This window comes from Mya arenaria, chromosome 13 (assembly GCF_026914265.1).
Source record: "Mya arenaria isolate MELC-2E11 chromosome 13, ASM2691426v1".
Classification (NCBI taxonomy): domain Eukaryota; kingdom Metazoa; phylum Mollusca; class Bivalvia; order Myida; family Myidae; genus Mya; species Mya arenaria.
In genome coordinates this window covers 62,914,095-62,936,359 of record NC_069134.1, presented here as the reverse complement: position 1 = coordinate 62,936,359, position 22,265 = coordinate 62,914,095, and the positions used below count along the sequence as shown (strand labels likewise).

Below are 22,265 nucleotides of genomic sequence, written 5' to 3'. Positions count from 1 at the left end.
TAATAATAATAATAATAATAATAATAATAATAATAGTAATAATATCAATATTATTCATAATAATAATAACAACAACAACAACAATAATAATAATAATAATAATAATAATAATAATAATAATAATAATAATAATAATAGTAAATGAAATGGATGAATGAATTACAATGTTCCGGAAAATTAAACGAGTTTGAAACTTACGTCAGTTTCTAAACAACCAATGAAAAAATGTTATCAATCATTTACGCATTGTTGACATTTTATTAATACTTGAATGGGTTTTTATTATGCTGTAGGAAGGTCCCTAAAAACTTCCTATATACAATACAAATTGCTAATGAATGAGAGTATATTACTACAGGTTAGCGCTTAAAATCGATAACATCTAATGCGCATGCGTAATGAACTCAAGTGTGTGTAAAATTGGCGCATGCGCGATGGTCTTCAATCAATCATATGTTCCCAATGGCGGCTGCTAAGCGGATGCGATTCTCGCTTGGTGAAAGTTCCAAGAGTCAAAATGGATCTAATTCAAAAGGAAATTCTTCTAAAAGTGGGAAAGTTCATAACGTAGACTCTCTTCTAGACATATGTGCTAAAATCGTGGGCGAAAATATCCCTTTTCAAACTATTGAGCAGCGTTTTGACAGAATACCCGAACCAGTCCAAAGCAGGATTGTGTTTTGGTCGTTTCCTCGAAATGAAAGGGATATTTGCATGTATTCTTCCTTTACTCAGGTCGGAAAAGAAAATGCAGACAGTGACAAACTTCCATTCAACCAAGGTGTTAAACTTTTGGAATCTGGAGCAGTGGATAATGTTTTACAAATAGGTGAGCAATTATGTCAATTAACGTCACGGTCTGCTAATCAAAGATCAGAAGACCTGTGGGCTTAGTCAGACTTCCTGACACAGTTTCTGTGATATATATTCCATTTTCGTGGAGGACAACTTTGCTCATGAATGACTGGCAACATTTTGGAAATATTTTTATAACACAATGTTTTTGTTCAAGAGAGATGCCAGTATTTTTTTAACATTTTATATGTGATTGTAAAATATTTAGCTTGACCATTAGTATTGCAGATAAACTGTGAACAACTGTATAGATCATGAGAATTGAAACTGATAAATTACCAAAAGAAAAGAAAAGTATATAGTCAAATGGAATAACATATAATCAAAAATGAAAAATAAATGTGAACGCTACTTTCAAAACCAGTCACTTGTCAGATGAAATATCATTCATATTTAGAATCAATAAGAGAATAACATATTGAAAAAACTGCCATGTCCTAGCACAACTTTTCGCATTTTCCATTGCATGAGTGGTCCCTTTTAATATGTATGCAATGAATATTGCTTATTGTTTTATAAAAAACAACAAGTCAACATAAAAATATATTATTCCATATAGTTTAGTAATTGGATATTCACAATTTCCAATTGTGGCAATATAACTGACGATGACTATTCTGTGGGATTAAGACGCACTTGTTAACAATTAGGATTCCAGTCATTGCAGAATGTCTGAAATAGCGTATAAAACCTATTATTAATTATTTCTTTCTTCTAGTTGCTAAGGAAGGTCAATCGCATAAAGAAAGGAAGAGAGATTATAATCAAATCATCACATATGCAAGCAAGTAATTGTATGGACTTATTGACCATATTGAAATTACTTGGAGGGATATCCTGTATTCACAAAGCAGTAATTCTCTGTAATCTTTTTATCAAACGCTAGGCACTGAAGTCCTAAGAGATCCTTGTATGAAGTGACACAAACTAAGAAGGCCTTTATGGCGTCTTTTTCAAGTATAGAATTCCTGTTCCTTTGTGAGAGATTTACACATGTTGGTATTTTATCATCTGTGTGTACATATTTCACTGGGGTATTGATATAATGATAAAGCTCTGTACACACAAGTGTTCGTTGGCATTTTATCCATTGTTAGCTATGAAATGCTTCTCATAATTCAGTTATACCCTGGTAATTTAGCATATTGCATTCTAATCTGAATTTGACAAATACAACTATGATAGTGTTTCAAATTTGCAACAATTAACATAGTTTTTTTTACAATTCTGTGGTTCGAATATATTCAAAAGCAATGGTACCAGTATATACCAAGATATCTAGTTTTGATAAAATGCCATTTGTTTCGTACAGTAACAATAAGAACTGCTATCACATGATAAACATGTAATTAGTCTATGCAGTAAATATTAGAAAACTAAACAAGTTTATATCAGTACAAAATTTGAAAATTCTACCTTCCACCAATTCAATTCAATTGAATAATGCATGTATATACAGTGAGTACATGTACTGTGATTTCTATTTATAGTGGTTAAATATGCAGTGGTCAAAATTAACAAAGTCCTTCATTGGGAAGTGCTTTCAAATAAGGTAGTTAAATAACAGGTTTTTTTATGTATTCGAAACAGTAATGTAAGAATTTTGGCTTGTTCAACATAAAGTCTTATTTTAATATCAGGTTATGCATGGATTATGCTATGCAGATACAATGTGATAAAACTACTTTAGTTGGAAGTTTCAGATTAATTTTAATCCATTTCAAATGCACCCTGTTGTACCATGTGTTATCAGCTGATGACCGATGAGTGCAACTTGCACTAGGGTGACCTATTGACCTGGTCCAGTTATAGATTTTGTCTGGGACATGGAGATCATTGATTTATTGGCTTGATACATGTAAATGATGTAATTGCAAATTATAGAGTCTGTGTGGCTAATATCATCAGCTAATAATTGTTAGAAAAAAACAGTGCATTTTTCATTGCTTACAGACCTGTCTGGTATTTTTAATTTATTAATTATTTATTCAAGTTCTTGGCCTTTGTCAAATATGAGAAAACTGATAATTTGTGTAAATTATTTATCATCAACACACTAGAATTTTAACCCTGAAGGTGAGATACAAAATAAAATTATACCTAGGGGAAAACAATAGTTTACATACATGTACACAGTGACACATAATAAGCTTTATTTATTTTCTTGTCATGTACATCTATAACATTTCAATCTTGAGTCCTTAGGGAACATTTTGTGTTTTAAGTGCAGTTGTCAAGTACATGTAAACACTGTCATTTCATTACTGTAATAAACAAATCATCATTGTTATATTCATAAACAATTCCTGGCCTACAGCCTATATTGCACTTGTGGTCATTTCCATAGGGCAAATTTCATTGCAGTGAGATATATCGTATACATATTTATTATTTATTTATTTACTATTGGTTTGATTTTTTTTGTTTCATAACCACAAGTGCGTTTATTTTGCATATACGTTTTATGATCTTGTAACTATAAATAGTTTCAGAAAAAAGTATTTAGAATTATTTCGTACTCGTCATACTATTTGTATTTTAGGGAAAACTAGTACATTTCAGTCATCGAAATTTAGAGGTTTGGATGAACAAGCCCAAATTCTGACATTTTTATTTGGCATAACAAATTTTAATGAGCCCTGCTTTATAACTTGAAGGATTTGGACAAGCCCTGCATATATTTTATGGGACTTATTGTACTTCTTATATAACCAGTCATATAAGTTAACATATCATTGGAAATTAAATTGTTATTTGTAAATTTATTTTTTAAGCTTTTAAATAAACTGTGTGGAAACATTATCACACACCCTGTACACACAGATAATTGTTTGCAAATTCACAATTAATGTAAAATTAATATGCATTGCACATATCTGATTACTGCAGATTTATCATTACAATGTAACACATTTCATTGTTAATGTTAATATACATGTTATATGAATTTAAAGTATGTTAAATGCTTCATATCAATTTCAATAAAACTATTACACAAAATTAAAATTCCACAACCTTAAACCTAAAAGCTGCAAAAAGAGACAGGAATCTACACATGTTCCCATATGTCTGTAAAAGTTTTCCTAAGAGACCTCTTAGCTTCAAGAATGGAAGATTAATGTGTAACCATGGTATTACAAAGAGCTCTCTGACACTTTGTATGATAAGCCCCGCCACATTACACAGCACCAAGGGGCACATTTTTCAGCTTGATTTCTTCTGTCAGTGCTTCCTTTTGCTGATACAGCTAAGAGTTCTTCTTTTACATTTTGGGGTTCTTAGAATTCTTTTCAATTTCTGTTAATTTCTTAAATAATATTTGAGTCAGGGCAACGGCCTCAAAAATGCTATCTATGGTAAAAAAGTCCAGTCTAAACAACAGAGCAAGTCGTGAATGGTGCAATAATACAGTGGCATTTTTGTATATCTCATGTATCAAATAATAAATATTTTTTAAAGTGTTTAATTGTAATAGACACAAATAGATTTTATGGTAAGCAACAGCTAAAAATCAAATGTACATGTATCTGTTGATTCACACAATCAAATACCTTGCCAGTTTTTTTCTGGCTTGTTGCAACTTTTGTCCAAAAACACACATCATTGGAGGATTTACTTTGCTGATAATTCACAGTTTACATGACAATGACAGATCATATTTATTTGGTGTGGCTACAGATTCGGTGGTTAAGAACCATTGTCTGTGGCACCCTTATGGAGCTGGTAATTGCTTTGTTCAAGATTGAATTATCACATAGTATCATGTAGGTGGATAATAAAACTTACAGTTGATGAATTGTTCTCCGACACTTATTGATTCTTTTTTAGATATTCTGATTTTGTAAACAGTTATAATTTGATATTTATTTAAAAATATATGTACTATTGGACAGTGCTGGTATCTACAGAATTGCTTCAAGCACCTGATTGATAATAAGCCTGCACTGGACCCTGGTGCCGATTTTGTTAATACCCAAATCTGCCGTCATGGAGACCTCAGTAGATGCAGCCTTTAGCCTTAATATGATTGAATGCTTATAATAATCAGATTCGCCAATTATATGACAAGATTTACTATTGTAGGTCATGTCATATAAACGCAACATAATTAAATGGCCTTTTAAAAAACACCCACAATGATTTAAAAACACCCACAATTTCTGTTATTCCATCAAATTCATAATATTTAAGTTCCTCCTGACCAATTCAATGTGCCCTTTTCACCTCTTGCATTCTGTCCAACTTGTTACTGTCAATGCTTTAGGCTTTTCTTTAAAATTTCTGTGTACTACAAAGTAATAACCTGATGACAAACAAATAGGTACATCTGTTGTATTCATATTATTATGTATATGTACTTTTATATTTGTTTATAAGAGGCTGAAACCTCCTTTTTAATTTTAGTATCAGGTTCGCTAAAGGGTGGTATCCGATATGCAGTACACAGAATCCAAAATTATACAGTATATTTAATTGGTATGCAGTTTTTTAATTTTGTTAAACAATATAAGTATTTTATATAGCAGGGCTATTTAAGAGTTTTGATGCCAGATAAGCCCTAAATGTGGGAGAATTTCTGCATCCCTAAGTTGTTTTTTGATTACCACTGAAAGAAATGGCTAAGCAAATACTTTCTGAAATTTTGCCCTTATGTTTGTGCTGTATATCTTAAGGAGCATTTTCACTTCTTTCTTGACATTACAGTTTTTTTTAAAGCACCAGCTGCCTTCTATAACTTGCCACAACACAATAAAACATTTCCAGTGGTTTGAAACAAATAAAACAAAGACAATAAAATAATGGCAAAAAATTGTAAGTCTTTGTTTCAGCATATAATGAGGCTTCCCTTGTTTCACCGCCCATTCTTCTGTCTAAGTACAAACCTCTTATACCAGTTAGTATTAATATATGCACTCAAACCAAGCAGCCATTGAACAACTCAATAGATTTGTACTCAATATATGTCCTCTTTGCATAGGAAATCATCTGATCTGATTAGCGGAAACATAAACGAATTCAATGTCTTTGTTGTTGTTGAGAAGATCATGATGGCTCCATCAGAAATAAGCAGTGGAACAATCATGAAATTAATTAAAGCCAACCTCTAAGGGCCAGTAATAGGCTGTTGTTTTCTTTCCAGACAAAATAATTTAATATTTGCATATTTAATAACCTATGACTTATATGCATTCAAAGATCATTTGTATGCCCAGATGAATTTGCGGTCATGCAGGCTTCTGATATATTGGCTTCTGATGTTAGCCCGAGAGTACAATTCCTGAACAAAGGTTATAAAAATAGTACCCAGTAGCATTGTTGTCTTAGGACTTCAGGTATGAGGGAATGTTGTCTCCTGTGTATCAGTGCTAAGTTACAATTACTCAGTGCAATTCTGGTCCTTTTATACATAAAAAATGGGGTCTGATACTAAGATTCTAAAATTTCACCATTAATATAGCAGCAGCTGCATATGTTTTGGAAATATATGTCTTTTACAATGTCTTATCACAGGAATAGGTTTGGGAGAAGAACTAAGAATAGAAATGATATATTTCATCCTCAGAAAAGTACCTAATCTTTCAATGTTTTACATGGTCATGATCATCCTGAAACAGGGTCAGGTCACGAAAACAAGCACTGGGAGAGTTATGGCCCTTGACTTTTTTTAAATCCTAGCTTGTGTAACTGGTCAAATACAAGCAATTTTTTGGTCTGAGATAAATTTCTTTCTGAATTTTTCATTTAGTAATTTTTTGTACACGTTCATGTATTTATATAATATTAAGAAAAACGTCATGTGTTTGAAAAAATTCTTTCGTACTTTTTATATTACGAAAAACATCATATATTTGAAAACATACAAGTCATGTTATTTGATATCAACTTGTAAGGCATGATCAAAGTGTTGATTACTTGTCTGTTTCTTTTCTTGTTTTGGAATGTGCAATGTCACCGTTAGATCAGTGTGGTGATGTGAACATCGCTCAAATATCAATACCGCAACGATGCTCACTGTACACATAACCGAAACTTTGGGTAACGCAGGATTTTGTTGGATTTCCCTTTGTATAATTTTGTTGGCATCATTATGCGAGTATAAAAGTGTATGATAAGTGTATTTGCATACGACCATCATCATAATGAGAACTGAATATGGGGTTATCAGGGTTAGCTGGCTGTTTGGACGGGGCGGTGATTTCGGGATTCAATAAGCTATTTAGACATGATAAATGATTTATTCTTTTGTTGGCACATTATCTCCGGATAATGTCGTCATTTAAATAGAGCAGCGAAATGTCTGTATTGTCATGCATTTGGGCCCCGGATGAGTCACAATAGTAAATTTTAATATGAGATGTTTTTATTTATTGTCCCATTGTTTGAGTTTATTCCAATTAAATCATTCAACCCTGAACAGTTAAAACAAGTCTATAATGATAATGGTAATGATAATGGGGGTGATCTACTGTACTTGTTTTAAATATGAAATATTTCCCAACATGCCATTCCGATGTTTTTTCTAATTATAGCTCACACAGCTACCACATAAGTCAATGTGTTCTGTAATTAAATATATAACAAATTCTTTGAAAAAATGTATATTTTTGGACTGTTACTTGAAAAGGATTGGTATTTTCTACTTACTTGTAAATTGAGACCATTTTTTCCTGAAATTTATTCGGCATGCACATTTTTAAAAAATGGAGAATTTTTTTTTAGGTCATAGTGTAGAAATTTCTAGAGGGTCACACAGTAAGAAACTTCCTTGATTAACTCGGGGATATTTCACTGATATTTACAGAACAGAAACTGCTAGGCTTTGACATTCAGTAACACCCTTTACCACTATTAAAGCTACTTGAAATACTTCTAAATCTAAAGACTGTATGAATATATGTATTACTTTGAGTGGGCGGTTCAGTAGGGGGTCCCATTTCTTCAAAGGATCTTAGAAGTAAATTCAAAATCTTAAATCTGTAGAAACAGCCCACTGATGGCAACAAGTCATTATGTTTTCTTTCTTTAAATGTCAGCTATACTTAGATATTTGTTCAGTTCTTATACAAATACATATTATGTAGCAACCGAAAATCATGAAAATTGTGGCACTATATAAAAATAAAATCACTTTATGAGTAAGATCTGTATTGAAGCAGGCGCCATAGTTAGTCAGAATGGTAAAATATCCCTTGGAATTTATAACAAGTCTGAGAGGTCTTTGTCCTCAGCATAATATTGTTTGTCATGTATATTGTATACTTTAAAATTATTGAAGTGTTTCGTTAAATTTAAATGGCTCTTTATGTTATCTAAAGCTTGGTAACCTTGAAGAAATAAACTTTTAGGGTTTAAAAATAACACAATTTAATGGCTATTTGATATAAAATAATCTCTTGATAACCAGGTGGCTTAAAATTGAGCACTGTTTTTATTCCTAACGCCAATCCAGTATTGACATTGTTCTTTTAGAAATTACAGTTTAATCAAATCAAAATGCTCTCTTTACAGTAGCTACAATGGCATTGCCGCTTGGATAAAGTTGAAGTATTTCATGAATGGGACTTTACAATTTTTACTTTTAACACCCCCATACTGCAGCAGAATGTAGTCAAACAATGGTAGAAATTGAGCTCCTTTAATAATGTCCGATCCTTTATATTTAAGGCTAGATTAAACCATATTATTAAGATTAAAGAAATGGTCAAGTATTTTTACCCATATACCAAATTGTTACTTACATTTTTACTTATCAGTCGATTATAATGTTTTGCCATTCTTGTTTGTTAGAACACTGTTGGGGGTTTAAATAACAGTTTTAAATATGTAAATGTCTCAAATTAAAATTCTGTTTGCTAAAATACAATAAAAATTTCTTGTATCAGCATTCTGTCTTTTTGAAATAAAAGAGAAAGATGTAGAGCTGTTTAGACATGATTTTTTTTGCAATGTTCATATATATAAAAGCAATGATTGCCCATGTTGATGTTATTTAATCTCTTTTATTTCCCTCTGAAGATAAAAAGTTGTGATATTTCGGGAGTGCAGTTGTCATTGGCATGGTCTGATCCACCAGTCACCAATAATTGTGCAAATAGCCAAATTCAAATTAACTTACAGTTTTTCTGAAACGTAGTTACACATTTTCAAGATACCTGAAGTTAAAACAGTTTTTAAACTTTAATGACTTTTTTTGTCTGATATTAAATGGGGCTGAATTTCTTCAATTCAGGATTTAACTTCAACTTCACAATTTAGGTATTTAGTCATGATTTTCATAATTCTCAGGGCCTTGTCACCATTCTAATTGATGCATGGGGGAAATAAAATCCACTTCTTGCAACAACAATTTAAACATTGAAAACTTCACTATGTTTAGAACTTCAACTTTTATAAAATCAACGAATTTGAATGATAACTTCTGTCACTTTTTGTGACATGTTATGACTTATATAATAGATGTCTTAATTTTTGACATGTAGACACACTTTAAAGTTGTGATGGCATAACTGCAGGGCGAAGCCAACATGAAGTCTCAGAATTTGCCTTCATTGGCCGAGCTATTATTATATTATAACTCTTTCTGAAATTCTCTAAGAAACAAACAAAACATTTTATATTTATATAAAAAAACAGCTGAGAAGATAATGACATAACTTATATTAATATCTCACTCTCTGTGTATGTAATTCAACATACATGAACGCTACAGATGAACGCAGAAATATTGCTTGTCACTGAGTACATCAATTAATGTAATTGGGGGGGGGGGAATGAAGATAGCTGTTTATAACTGAGACAGAATCATCATAAAGTGCACTTGTAATAAAAGTACAGTTCACTAAAATGAGCAGCGTGGTTTCGCTGAAGTAAGTAAAGCTTTTTACACCAGTTGAGAGGGGCTTAAAGATGATAGCGTACCAAGAGCTTACTCGATGTGGTTTAGCAAATGGGTTTTGCAGGTTTAAAAAAAGCGAAAATCAAATTAGTATTTATGAAACATCTGTCTCTCATAAAAAAATCATGATCATCGTGAGGAGATGTTCTTCAAGTTCGCCAAATTCTGTGATTATATCATTCAGTCTCTTGACGATATGTTTTAAAGTGGGGAAGTGTGTAACATACAACATACCCAAAGTGTTTCCTTGTATAATTCTCGTTTTTTTGAGTTTATTGAGTTTGAACAATTTAAAAAAAAAGGTAAAAGAGTATTTAAAACTTTTTTGCTATATTTTCTCCTGTGTTAGCACTTTTCTTGTTTGAGTGGTTTTTGAAACGAAATGAAGCACTTAAATGCAATTGAAAAAAACGAACTGACAATGGAACAATATAGCAAGCAAATGAAATGCATCAGTCCTAAAAAATGTTTCAATCATATTTTGTGATTTGTTGAAGGTAGATCATCTGTTAAAAAATGCTGCAAATTCTTATAATAAAAAAATTATACAATTATAGAATTTGCATCATTTTTAACAGATGAAAAATCACAAAATACTTGTTGATTATTATTTATGATGACGACACATTATGATATGATAATATATGCATATCAAGTGCACTGAGTATAGTATTTGTTTCTCAGAATATTGATAAAAGTGTTGAGGTGTTAATTTTATAGGTTCCCTCATTACTGTCATTTAAATACCGTACAGTACACTCCACGCGGAACTACCACTTTCCTCGCTGACTCGGAGGCGTTTTTAATTTATCGCGGATTTCCGCCGAGTACGCAACCTTTTTCCTCGCTAAATTTCGCCGAGTTGCACCGAGTTAATCGTTTTCTATGGAGGGTTTTATTGCCGGTAGCGCCGGTGATCGTATCGATTTATTGACCTAATCGCGGAACTCCGCGTGTTGTGCATAGCTACTACAGTACATTCCTTCTGTTAAAACAGTATTAAATAATTAGATAATTAATTTTTCAAAGTACAGTAAGTTTCTTTTCAAAAACAATTATCGAAAATTTCCATATCAATTTTCATCAGCATCGTCTAACAACTGTTGTTTTTCACATTATGTAATTAAAAGATCTACCATAGCGTGCGTTTGTGTTTGTTATTGTTATCTTTCTCTTACTATATTAAGGTGTTGAGAACTTAATTAGATTGGAGTAATGAAGGTGTTGAGAACTTTGTAAGTGTGAATATTTTTCGGTCTTTTTTTCCTTATTTGCATTTTACCTGACTTATAATTTATCCGTAGTTATCAATGGTTCTAAACCTAAACCTATTTATTACCCATATAAGTGTAAATCCTTTATCAAGTTAATTAAAATCCCATTAAACACCATTTTATACATGCATTGAAATGAATAACACATTCTATCGGTTTCAGATCAGTCACTCTGTGTGACGTCACATAACTCACCGTTTTACCCACGAGGATCTCATGAAGAGCATGTATATTGTTATGCAGGATTAATGTGTCTGAGTTGTGTTTTCGAATGTAACTGGAGTATTGCATTTCCAACTTTAATTCATCACATTATTTAGTTACCTATATCATTGAATGTGTTGACTTTTATTGATGATTCAACAAGTATAACTGTACATAATTGCTTCTTACAGTCTATAAGTGTGGTATAAGTTTTAAAGTTTGTTTTACAAAAATGTCATGTCTTTGTTTTCTTAATCCCTTGATTGCCCTTGTTGTTTATTTAATCCTCCAATAAATATTTCACACTTTCTCTTTCTACATGCAATACATCATTTAAGATGGGTATTTACTAATTAACTTGTCACAGTGGTGTACTATAGGGTTTGGAAATTTAGCCAGGATAAAAGATGAAAATCAATAATCTTCGTCTGTGAAACTTGGTAAGTGTGAAAGTTACGATTGATGTTCTTTGGTGTCCGAAAATTAGGTACGCGAAATAAATTATTTTTATAAACAATTACGGGTGTAGCAAAAATTATCAAATAAATTAAACAAACTTAGATACAGTGGGAGATTCTTATCGGTTTTCCTCCGAGTTTCGCGGTGTTTCTACCTCCGAGTAACGCGGCGATTGTAATTATACGGTCCACTGATCAGCCTCGGTGGGTGAACGAGTAAAAACGCCGAGGAAAGAGGATTATGATCAATTGGATGTCGTGTCCGCGATGACCGAAATCCGCCGAGGAAAACGGAAATTGGTAGTTCCGCGTGGAGTGTACTGTACATGTACAATTAAATGTGCAGTGCATGTGTCTTTTTGAGAACCGCTTTCCCGTTTCCGCAAAATTTGAGTTATAAACATGAAATAACAATCAGTATCTGCTGCATCATAGCTTTAAACATACCTTACTGCGTACATTAATAAAATAGTCCTCTGAACACATGGCTTCAATATATCAATACACAACTTTCTGCAATCTTATCGCGACTGTCATTGTGTACAATAGTGTATGGTCGTTTCTTATATGCATGTCATGAACAGGTGCTCAAAAATGGCAGCCTTAGGAATTCTATTATCGGAAGAAAATGCATTTTTTAGCTAAGAGTTAAGATATTCAATGTTCATTTCACTGAGTCGAAAAATAGACCCATGAAAAGACCCCCGGCACATCATTTAGAACATTTACGGTATACTGTGAAATTTATTCTGTGGTTTGTATTAAATGTGAATGAACTTAGAATTTGGCTTTTATCTTGACATATTGCTTGTATGCTCAAAAGGTATTTGGACATTGATGTATCTTAGTGATTGAAGTAATTGGTTTTGGCCAAGGAAAAAAGTTATTAATGGCTTCTTTATTATATACTTCACTTGACTATTTAATGAATTGTTATAAGTTAGATATTGTTTTATTATAAGGCAGTTCAAATAAACAAATTAATTTACTAATAATAAGTTTATCCTTTTAAAGTTAAGGCAGAAAGATTAAAGACATTCATGAAAACACCGAAACGAATATTTTTGACAGATCTTTTGGATGTTTTGTATTCAAAGCTTATAACATCATTTATCAAGTATTTATTTAATTTACATTTGAAACATAATCCTTATTTCATAAGACATAATGAACGGAAGCATTCCGACATAGACTCGTTACATGAATGTTAATTGTCAAGTTTGTTTGGTAGACAAGTTGTTAATTATTTTATTACCTAGTATATTAATTCTATCTTGTCTATTTTTTAAAGAAAAATTTCAATATATTGTCGGAGCCTTGGTGTCGCCAGAAGGGTGGCGGCGTCGTTCTTGTTGTCGTTGTGCAGACTTTGATCTTGGCTATTGTTTGAAAAAATATGACATGGTTCGATACATGTTCAGTAAATGCCAAGCTTTTGTATCACTTTTTCTCTTTTTATACCTGTTATTCAGCATAGAATCACACAGTTTATCATGTATTTTTAATTATTATCTTTATGTATTTGCAGGATTCCATTTAAGTGGGCGAGTCACAGAGCCAGCTAGTCCTCTATTCTCACAGCCTGAACGTGTCTTTCAAGTTTCTATCAGCTTTGATAGGTAAGAAAATACTGGTCACTTTTATATCAGCTTTGCTGGGTCAGAAAATACTGGTCACATTTATATCAGCTTTGGTGGATCAGAAAATACTGGTCACATTTATATCAGCTCTAATAGGTCTTTTCGTTTATATCAGCTTTCATGGGTCAAAAAATGCATCTCACATTTATATCAGCTCTAATGGGTCTTTTCGTTTATATCAGCTTTGATGGGTCAGAAAATACTGGTCACATTTATATCAGCTTCGGTGGGTCAGAAAATACTGGTCACATTTATATCAGCTCTGGTAGGTCAGTGTCAGAAAATACTGGTCATGTGTCTCTACGTTTATATCAGCTTTGATGGGTCAGAAAATACTGGTCTTTCTTTTGTTTTTATTAGCTTTGAAAGGTCAGATGAGTCAGTGCCTTTCTGATTGAAAAAGATTTATCAGTTTGACTTTATTGTTCAATAAGGAATTAACAATAAATAAATAAAGACTTGGAACAGGTATGTTCCTTGTAAAGAAAACATTCTTTCTCAAGGAGGTCAATTTTCTTGCAAAAATCAGTTTTCAGCTAGCTTCAGTTGTCAATATAACGTAGAGCTTTTTACTTTTTACCCTCAAATTATTTAGAATTCTACAAAAATAAAACCGTCCAAAATTGAGAAAAAAAAAATCTTAAACATTTTATTGTCATTAGATGTTTGAATTTATATAACATTAGAAATCAGCTTTATACTAAGTTGCACCTGTGTTTGATATAAATCACTAAAAAATGTGGGGTACATTGAGAATCATGAAATCGTTTACTTTTTCGTCTCGTCGTTATAACTTATATAGTTGATGAATAAACAAACATAATTAAATTAAATTCTATATTTAGCAAAGATCGAATTGGTAAAGCATTCATACAAGAACAAAGAGAAATTCTAAATATATGCATGATATGATTAATACTTCAGTACATAGATTAATCATTGCGTGTAGTCAGTGTAATAAAAAAAATCTTCCTTTATTTTCCCTTTATTTTCAGATAAATAATTTTGTAGCTATTGTGTTTCATTTAATTGTTTTATATAATTCACAATGTCATTTTCATTTTAGTAAATTTTAATTTGACCTGACCATTGTATGATAAAATTGTCCAAATGTCATTTTGTGGTATCATATCTCCTTATAATTATGGTACTCTCTTTTTTCCAGGTGTAAAATTACATCGGTAAAATGTGGTTGCGGCAACAAAGATATATTTTGGTGTCAGCATGTTGTCGCGTTGTCCCTGTACAGAATTCGCAAAGCGGACAGTGTACAGTTACGGGTACCTATTTCCGGTAAGAATTCTGCAGTTGGCATGACACTTTGAGATGTTTGTCAAGATATTTTCTGTAAAAAATGAAAAGGCTGAATATAAAAAGGTTTAAGATGGTTGCACTCTATGAAATGCTTGAGATGGTCAACACTCATGAAATGTGTGAGGTCACTGCTTAGAAAATGTTTGAAATGGTCTCTGCTCAAGAAGTGTTTGAGATTGTCAACGCTCAGGAATTGTTTGATATGGTCGATGCTCATAAAATGTTTGAGTCTCGTTAGTCGACACACATGAAATGTTTGGGATGGTCACTGCGCAAGAAAGTTTGAGATGGTCAATGCTCAGGAATTGTTTGATATGGTTGATGCTCATAAAATGTTTGAGTCTCGATATTCGACACTCATGAAATGTTTGGGATGGTCACTACGCAAGAAAGTTTGAGATGGTCAATGCTCAGGAATTGTTTGATATGGTCGATGCTCATAAAATGTTTGAGTCTCGATATTCAACACTCATGAAATGTTTGGGATGGTCACTGGGCAAGAAAGTTTGCTGGTCAATACTCATGAATTGTTTGAGATGGTCAATGTCTATGAAATGTTTGAGATGACGAAAGCCTAAGAAATGTTTAAAATGATCAATGCTCATGATATGTTTAAAATGGCCAATGCCTATGAAATATTTGAGATGGTCAACGCTCTAAAAAACTGTTTAAGATGGTCATGGCTCATGAAATGTTAGAGATGGTCAATGTGCATGAAATGTTTTAGATGATCAATGCACAGGAAATGTTTGAGACAGTTGTTCCTCCTGAAATGTTTGAGATTTCTGCAATTCTGAAACGTAAATCAGATTATCCCCACCCTCTAGTGTTTATTCCAAGTTATTGGACAATGGAATCTATTGAAATCAGTTGATCATGTCTGCGTGCATCTGTTTGTCAAATAATGTTGTGCACCATTTCATTTGTTTGACAGTAATGAATATTTATTTTGGTCTGTCTGGCAGCCTTGGAGCACTTTTCTCGGGTAATTTTCAGCATTATGTACTTTGGTGGAGAATGTTTTGTTATAACTTAATGCGCAGAAATTACAAATTTTTACGTAATTTTTTGCTTTCAGTTTTTAAGTGATTTTTATTTCATCTCAACTGGAGTTTGGTCTTTAGGTTTAAACCAGCCTTTTTTTAAATAAACTGTTGAAGTGTCCTCTTTTTTACCTAAGGCACTAATATATCATGGCCCAATCCTATATATATCTGTTAAAAGGCTGTTTTCTTTTTGTACTGAGCAAACACTTAAACAGTACAGGCCATGAGTTTTGTAATTACAAGTCATGGTGAAAAACCAGTTCACAAACATTCTCATAAAAAATGAAAGAATAATGTTTCACTTTAGAAGTTAAGAAAAAACGCATGGGGTTTCGTATCAAATGTACCAAGCCAATATTGCGCAGTAATAAAATTATGGTGGAAAACGCTTTACATTGATTTGGGAAAGACACATTCTATTGAATGAGGTAGTGAATTTCAATATTCCCTGTCAAAGTAATTGGCTTAATAGTGATGTATGTTGTCGTATAGAAAATTTTGGTATAAGGCGTCATGTTGGTATCGCCATTTAAGGGCAACTTAATAATATCAGCAACTATGTGTCAATGTAAAAGAACACTTTCCATTCACAATCTTTTTCGTGTAAGCGAAACCATTCTTGTTCAGTGTAGCATATAATTTATTGTACGTTTTTCATTATGCAATTATTTAATAGTTTTAACTTTGAAGCTGTGAGTGTTTCCAAGTTATCTGACGAATATGTAATATATTAGCAAATATGTAATATTATAGCGACGGTTTCATATTAACAGTTAGTCAATGCGTTTATTCTTTGTTGGGAATATTACTAGCTTTCAGCTGTAAAATTGTAAATTTTCTTGGTATTAAGAGTTATTTCTTCTTTTTAAAAATAAATCAAAACACCTCGTCCATCTCCGCCATATGACAAGTCTCGGATCTATGCCAGTGCTTTAGTAAAAGTAGTTTATAGTTAAGTTCTTAAAATCAACTGCTAAATTAAAACGTCTACACAAAGAATTCTGACATTGTAAACTGTCCATATACATCCGAGGTTGTTTAAAAAGGAAAATGGTTGACGTGCTCCAGTTGTTTCAAAATAAGTCCCAGGGAAAAAAAAATCTAGTATTCAAATATATGAAACTTCTTTTTTTCTTCCTTTCAGAAACATTATTACAAATGAACCGAGATCAATTACAAAAGTTTGCGCAGTATTTAATATCCGAGCATCATACGGACGTGCTTCCCACCGCCCAGAATATTGCAGACGAAATTTTACAAGCAAAGTCACAAATCAACATGCTGGATGGTAAGCTGAAACTAAGTTATATTAATTGTTATGTAACATTCTGCACTAATTGCTATATGCATCTGATGGAGATTGAAATCGTGACTTCTCCCTCTGCATGCCACGATCCTTTGTGTAAAAGCTAGCTCAATTGTTTAAGTTCTCCCTCTGCATGCCACAATCCTTTGTGTAAAAGCTAGCTCAATTGTTTAAGTATAAGCGTCGATTATAAGGCCGAAATTCAGCCCCATTCACAATCACAAAAAGTTTACTTATTCCACCAATATTGGACACGAAATTCACGCAACCCTTAAAAAAATAAAAGCAATTTAACACTTGACAAGTAAACGGAGAAAAATAATACAGCTATGTAAAATGCAGTCTTATTTCGTAAAATTCTTCATATCCATGATAAGGAAGGTTTTTTTCGTGTTTTCTTGAAAACATACTACATTGTATGGCAAATTCACAATTTTTGGCATTTTCTTGCTATGTTCGCAACTCTTAAGTGCCGTGGCCCCTGGCATTCTAGACCTTGGGTGAAATGCGCGGAACCACAGTGACCAGCCAGTAGGGTTCCAGCAATCGGACCAAATTTTACTACGATTATCAGAGATTGAAAATCAATAGATTATTGTTTAATAAATCAAATCTTTTCGGCTAATTCTTTTATTTTTTGGCTTCAGTATTTTACAACTACATATGACTGTACTGTAATGACCTGTTTTTTTGTTGTTGTTTTTTTTCTCTCGCTTGCCTTGTACTATTCTTTTGTTTCCTTTTTCTTTTTTATAAATGATCATATACAAACAGCAGATAAGTTTTGTAGGGTGATATTGGCATCAATTAATACCTTCCCAGGGTTCCAGAGTCAGGTTGTTGATATCACAATATCAGGGCCAGCATTTCCTTTTAACAGTTTTATTAAAGTTGATGAAAATTGACAATGGGAGTCTAGCATGCGTAAAGCTATGACACTGTGAAGTATTCATGATCACAATTTCCCACAAAAGATCAAAACGCTTGTTGCTGTAAGTGGTCAATTTTTCAGAATAATGTGCTTGTCAAATATGAATGAAACTGAGGCTATTAGGATAATATGGTCAATTTGAACATCAATGTTTTTCACTAAGTTTGAACAAAGGGTGCAGAGATGTTTCTGAAACATGTTGCCAGGCTGCATAGCAAATGAGGCTGTCCATGTTTTTAGGTGATTTTCATCTATATAGCTTGCAGTCACAGCTGGGATACTAAATTACTACTGAGCTTTTGAAATGAAAATTATCTTAATTTGAGAAGCGGATAATTTAAAATATAACACCTCTGTAGCAAAACACTGAAGGAAAATCAAAGTAGCTATTTGGATGTGAAAATGTAGATTCTTCTACGAAAATAAGGGAAAATATTACCACTTTGGTTAATAAAAGGTCTGGCGAATATTTTAACATATAAACGGTTGGGGGTTTGTTTTGACAGAGTTGAGAGTGTTTCTTTAACAAGCTAATGAAACTAGCACCTGCTAAAAAAATGTAGGAAGTTTGTTGTTGAGTCCGTCAGCACCCTTTTGTAGGATTTCAAATGAAATCGTTGTTAAATTAGATGCTATATTGTCCGTATGTCTGTATCCTGAGGAAACGTTTAAATGGTTAAAAAAAGGATTACTGAAATTTAAATTTGTATCATTAAGAAAGGAAAGAAAAAAACTTGAATAAATGAAAAAATAATCTGGAAACAGCTTTGCGTGGCTGAATATAACTTAAGAATAGCTTGCATGCTTATTCCATCCGATTTTAATGTCTTTGATATTGAACCATTCTTGTTTTAAGTAGATACTTAAACATTGAAGAATGATAAAAAATCACAAAAGTTAAGGTAAATCAGTAAAAATGCCACACGTGATATCGCGAGCGTTCTCAGGTATTATTTATGCATGCCCACTTAATTGTCAACAATTAAATGAACCCGTGCATTAAACATGGCAGGATGATGGTTAAATTTTCAAAGGCCGAAGTTTTTAATGTACTTGCGCACATGCAGCGCAACATGCATTATTACCCAATAGATTATTATCAAACGTCTCATTACAGCGTTCTTGCACCGCTCTTGTACTCACTGGCTACTTGATTTTTGTTCGGAATGAACATATGCCTATCTGCAAAGTACTGGGTGCACTGCTGTAAGTTTCAATTATAAAAATACACCAAAGGAAATCCCCTCATCTTGCCTCTCCTTGCGTTGTAAAACCGACAGAATGTTTTCTGTCTGAATCTTAGGTGGTTCATCTGTGCGTCTGATTGACATTTTTGTTTTTAATGTGAGTTATGGTTTCCCCCGAAGAATTTCACCAATAGTTATACATTTAAGGAATAATATAATTTGTGTAAAACCTTCTGGAATTTTCCACCATGATTTAAAATATTTTTATAAAGTAATAATGTTGATATGAGATTGAAATTCCAAATTGGCCGTCTTTTTTCACATGTTAATTTAATATTGTTTTTTTTCAGATTTAAGTTAGTATAAAAAAAATTCAAGCTTTATTGTAATGAAAGAGTTGATATAAAAAAAATCAAGTTCCATTGTAGCTTGTAGTTTGTACTTAACAGCTTAAATACCCTCTAGTGCATTTCCTAGGAATCCCTCAGTATTGCGGTGTCCATATCGAGGGATCGTGAGAAAGTGACCCTGATTGGAGCTTGAACCCACTATCTTTTGAATGAGGGGCAGATACATGACACCCATAACAAAACTTACCCCATAATAACGTATTGTGAAAGCAACGAATAAATAGTCATGAATTATGGTTCATTTTAAGTCAATTAATCTAATCTCCTGTTTGTGATATTAAAACATTCTATAATTTACACAGGTGGGCCATGAATAAATCTGGCTGTTTTTGTTCTTTTATTGTGTCAACCTTATGCGTATTTTGACGTATAATCAAGCAAATAATGGAAAAGAAAGTTTTCGATTGTGCATTGAATATGTACCCAAATTTAATTTTGTGTGTCTAATATGGTTGACTTTTGTAAATAGATGACATGAACTTGATCGGTATTAATTTTCTGATAATTACGGTTTTTAAAACGGTTGACAAGTTTGGCTCTTTTGTGATGTTTTTATTGTTGGTTATTGATGTTTAAGATATAATACATGTAACAGGATAAACATGGTACAGTTGGCATTACTTCACAGAGCGATTATGGTGTGCATTTCAAATAGTTGTAATATCATTGCATGAGTCATACCTTCAAGCATACTACAAACCTTTTAAACTTCTATTTATTATTAAACGTGGTGAGATAATTTATTTACACCTGAAGTCTTAAGTTCGTTTATTGCACTGTTTTTTTAGCCACAATTTACAAGTTTGAATTTCCACGAGCCAGTAAAAAAATGTTATAGATGAACGTACCCAATTAAAGTTTCACTTTAAATGCTTTGTATCATTGTATCGCAATCTTTTAGGGCTCGTTCACAAAATGCTTCCCTATACTTGATCTTTGATATTTTAAACTGCACTCAGATCTTATCTAGAAAAGTAGAAAAAGAAAGTTTTATGGACAAAACCACTCCATTTTTCGAAATCACTCATTTAGCATTTTAATAGCTTGTATGGTAATATTTTTTCGCACCAGATTTTAAATGTTTTTTGCTTGTCATTTTTATATGGGTGCAGTTTTGTCAACAAAAATGCAATTGATTGAGTTTAAACAAAGTTTACGGAAGTGACTTTGTTAAGATTGGTATTTGATACTCTAACTTGATACACAATTGAGGTGCTTTATAACATAAGACATCTGTTCTTTTAAATTGTTTTAATCTCCAAAAAAGCCATTTTTTGTGCTTTTCCAAAAGGATCTGCTGTCGGAGAAAACTTTGTTAATGTTACTAGCGGCATTATGAACATGTCTATAACAAGCATATTTTTTTGCTAAATATATTGTCAAATAACGCTACAGTCAAACCCAGTTGACTCGAAATTCCATTGACTGGCGAAAATACCTCGAGCCTCGGATAATTCGAGCCTGACAGAATTCTTACCGTCAGTACATAGAAATCAGTCCTATTATACAGCCAGTTTGAGTCAAAGAGGAATTCTAGTCAAGCGAGTTCAAACCAACCGGGCTCGAATTGTTAACTGAGAAAAGCAGATGAGCAATGGCATTCACTTGCAGTGCCTTTGTCAACTTGATAAACAGTTCATGATAAATTCATCAACTTTGGTTCATGAACTGTTGATGAACTACGTTGATGATTTTTTCAATAACTTGATGGACAGTTCATGAACAGTTCATGAATGATCATGAAAAGTTCCATCAGTTCATGAACAGATTCTCAACAGGGTATTTTTGTGAAGCATGTGGGGTCATTGTATAACTTTCATACAGTAAAATTTTCACCGTATAAATGGAAGTTTACAATAATTTAAATGTAGCTTTGGGAATGCCTAGCCTTCAAATGATTTATTCTTCATAGGTCAAACCGCACATAATTTTCCCAGCTCCTTACCTCCTAAACGTCACCCTTGTGTTTTACGCTAGTATACTTAGGGTTATAAAACACCATAATTGTTCAGTGTTGTGACTATTGTGAATTGTTAACTCTGCTGTCATTTCGTAAAATAATGTGAAGGCATTGTTATTTTAGACACTTGAATTTTTCTGTGTGGGGAATTGTAAGTTATTTCATTGTGGAAGTTTTTATTTGACAAATGTTACAGCTTTTTGGGACAATGCCTAAATACTTTATGGACACAGTGACAATAATGAAGATGCTTAATAGCAAGATTGGTTGTCAGATAACAAAAAGAGTTATCAGAGACTGGGTTACGTAATTACAAAATTGGGGGTTGACCTGTGATGATGAAAATGGTTAACACATAGTTACTGAAAGCAGTTACGGGGTAATCAGAAGGGAACAGTCACCTTGAAAGTTGGCGGTCTATTCAACACAGGATGTTTCTTCGACCACTTCTGATCAAGTTAACTGAAAAGGAGTTGTTAAGTTTGGTCAATTTTGTAATTTGTTTGGTTTTTAGATTGTCCATCTGGCCGCAAAAATGTGTCCGAAATGTGTAAACTTAATCAAATACTTGAGGCCACATTGATTTTCTTATTCACGCGGACACTCCAATTTAAGCTTCGAAAGAAAATCCGAAATTTTATTTTTAAAGGGATCGGTTGACATTGTTATCTGAAGGGTACATCAAAAGGTCTTAAAGACATCTTAAAATCCATTGCCAGATTATAATACTTTTCTTTTTTTTGACAAATGCAGATCAAAGAATCAGTGTAATATAATCGTATTA

At 32.6% G+C, this 22,265-nt stretch overlaps 1 protein-coding gene across 2 annotated transcripts in view; it reads left to right on the top strand.

Moving 5' to 3' along the window:
* Positions 1-462: 462 nt before the first annotated feature.
* The window catches only part of LOC128213825 (zinc finger SWIM domain-containing protein 6-like), a 50,175-nt gene continuing 28,372 nt past the window's right edge, over positions 463-22,265 (top strand). For both annotated transcript variants that reach the window (XM_052919883.1, XM_052919882.1), the window contains exons 1-4: positions 463-829; positions 13,216-13,306; positions 14,493-14,620; positions 16,832-16,975. In XM_052919883.1, the coding sequence (XP_052775843.1) occupies positions 463-829; positions 13,216-13,306; positions 14,493-14,620; positions 16,832-16,975 (730 nt within the window). The remainder of the gene's footprint in view (positions 830-13,215; positions 13,307-14,492; positions 14,621-16,831; positions 16,976-22,265) is intronic.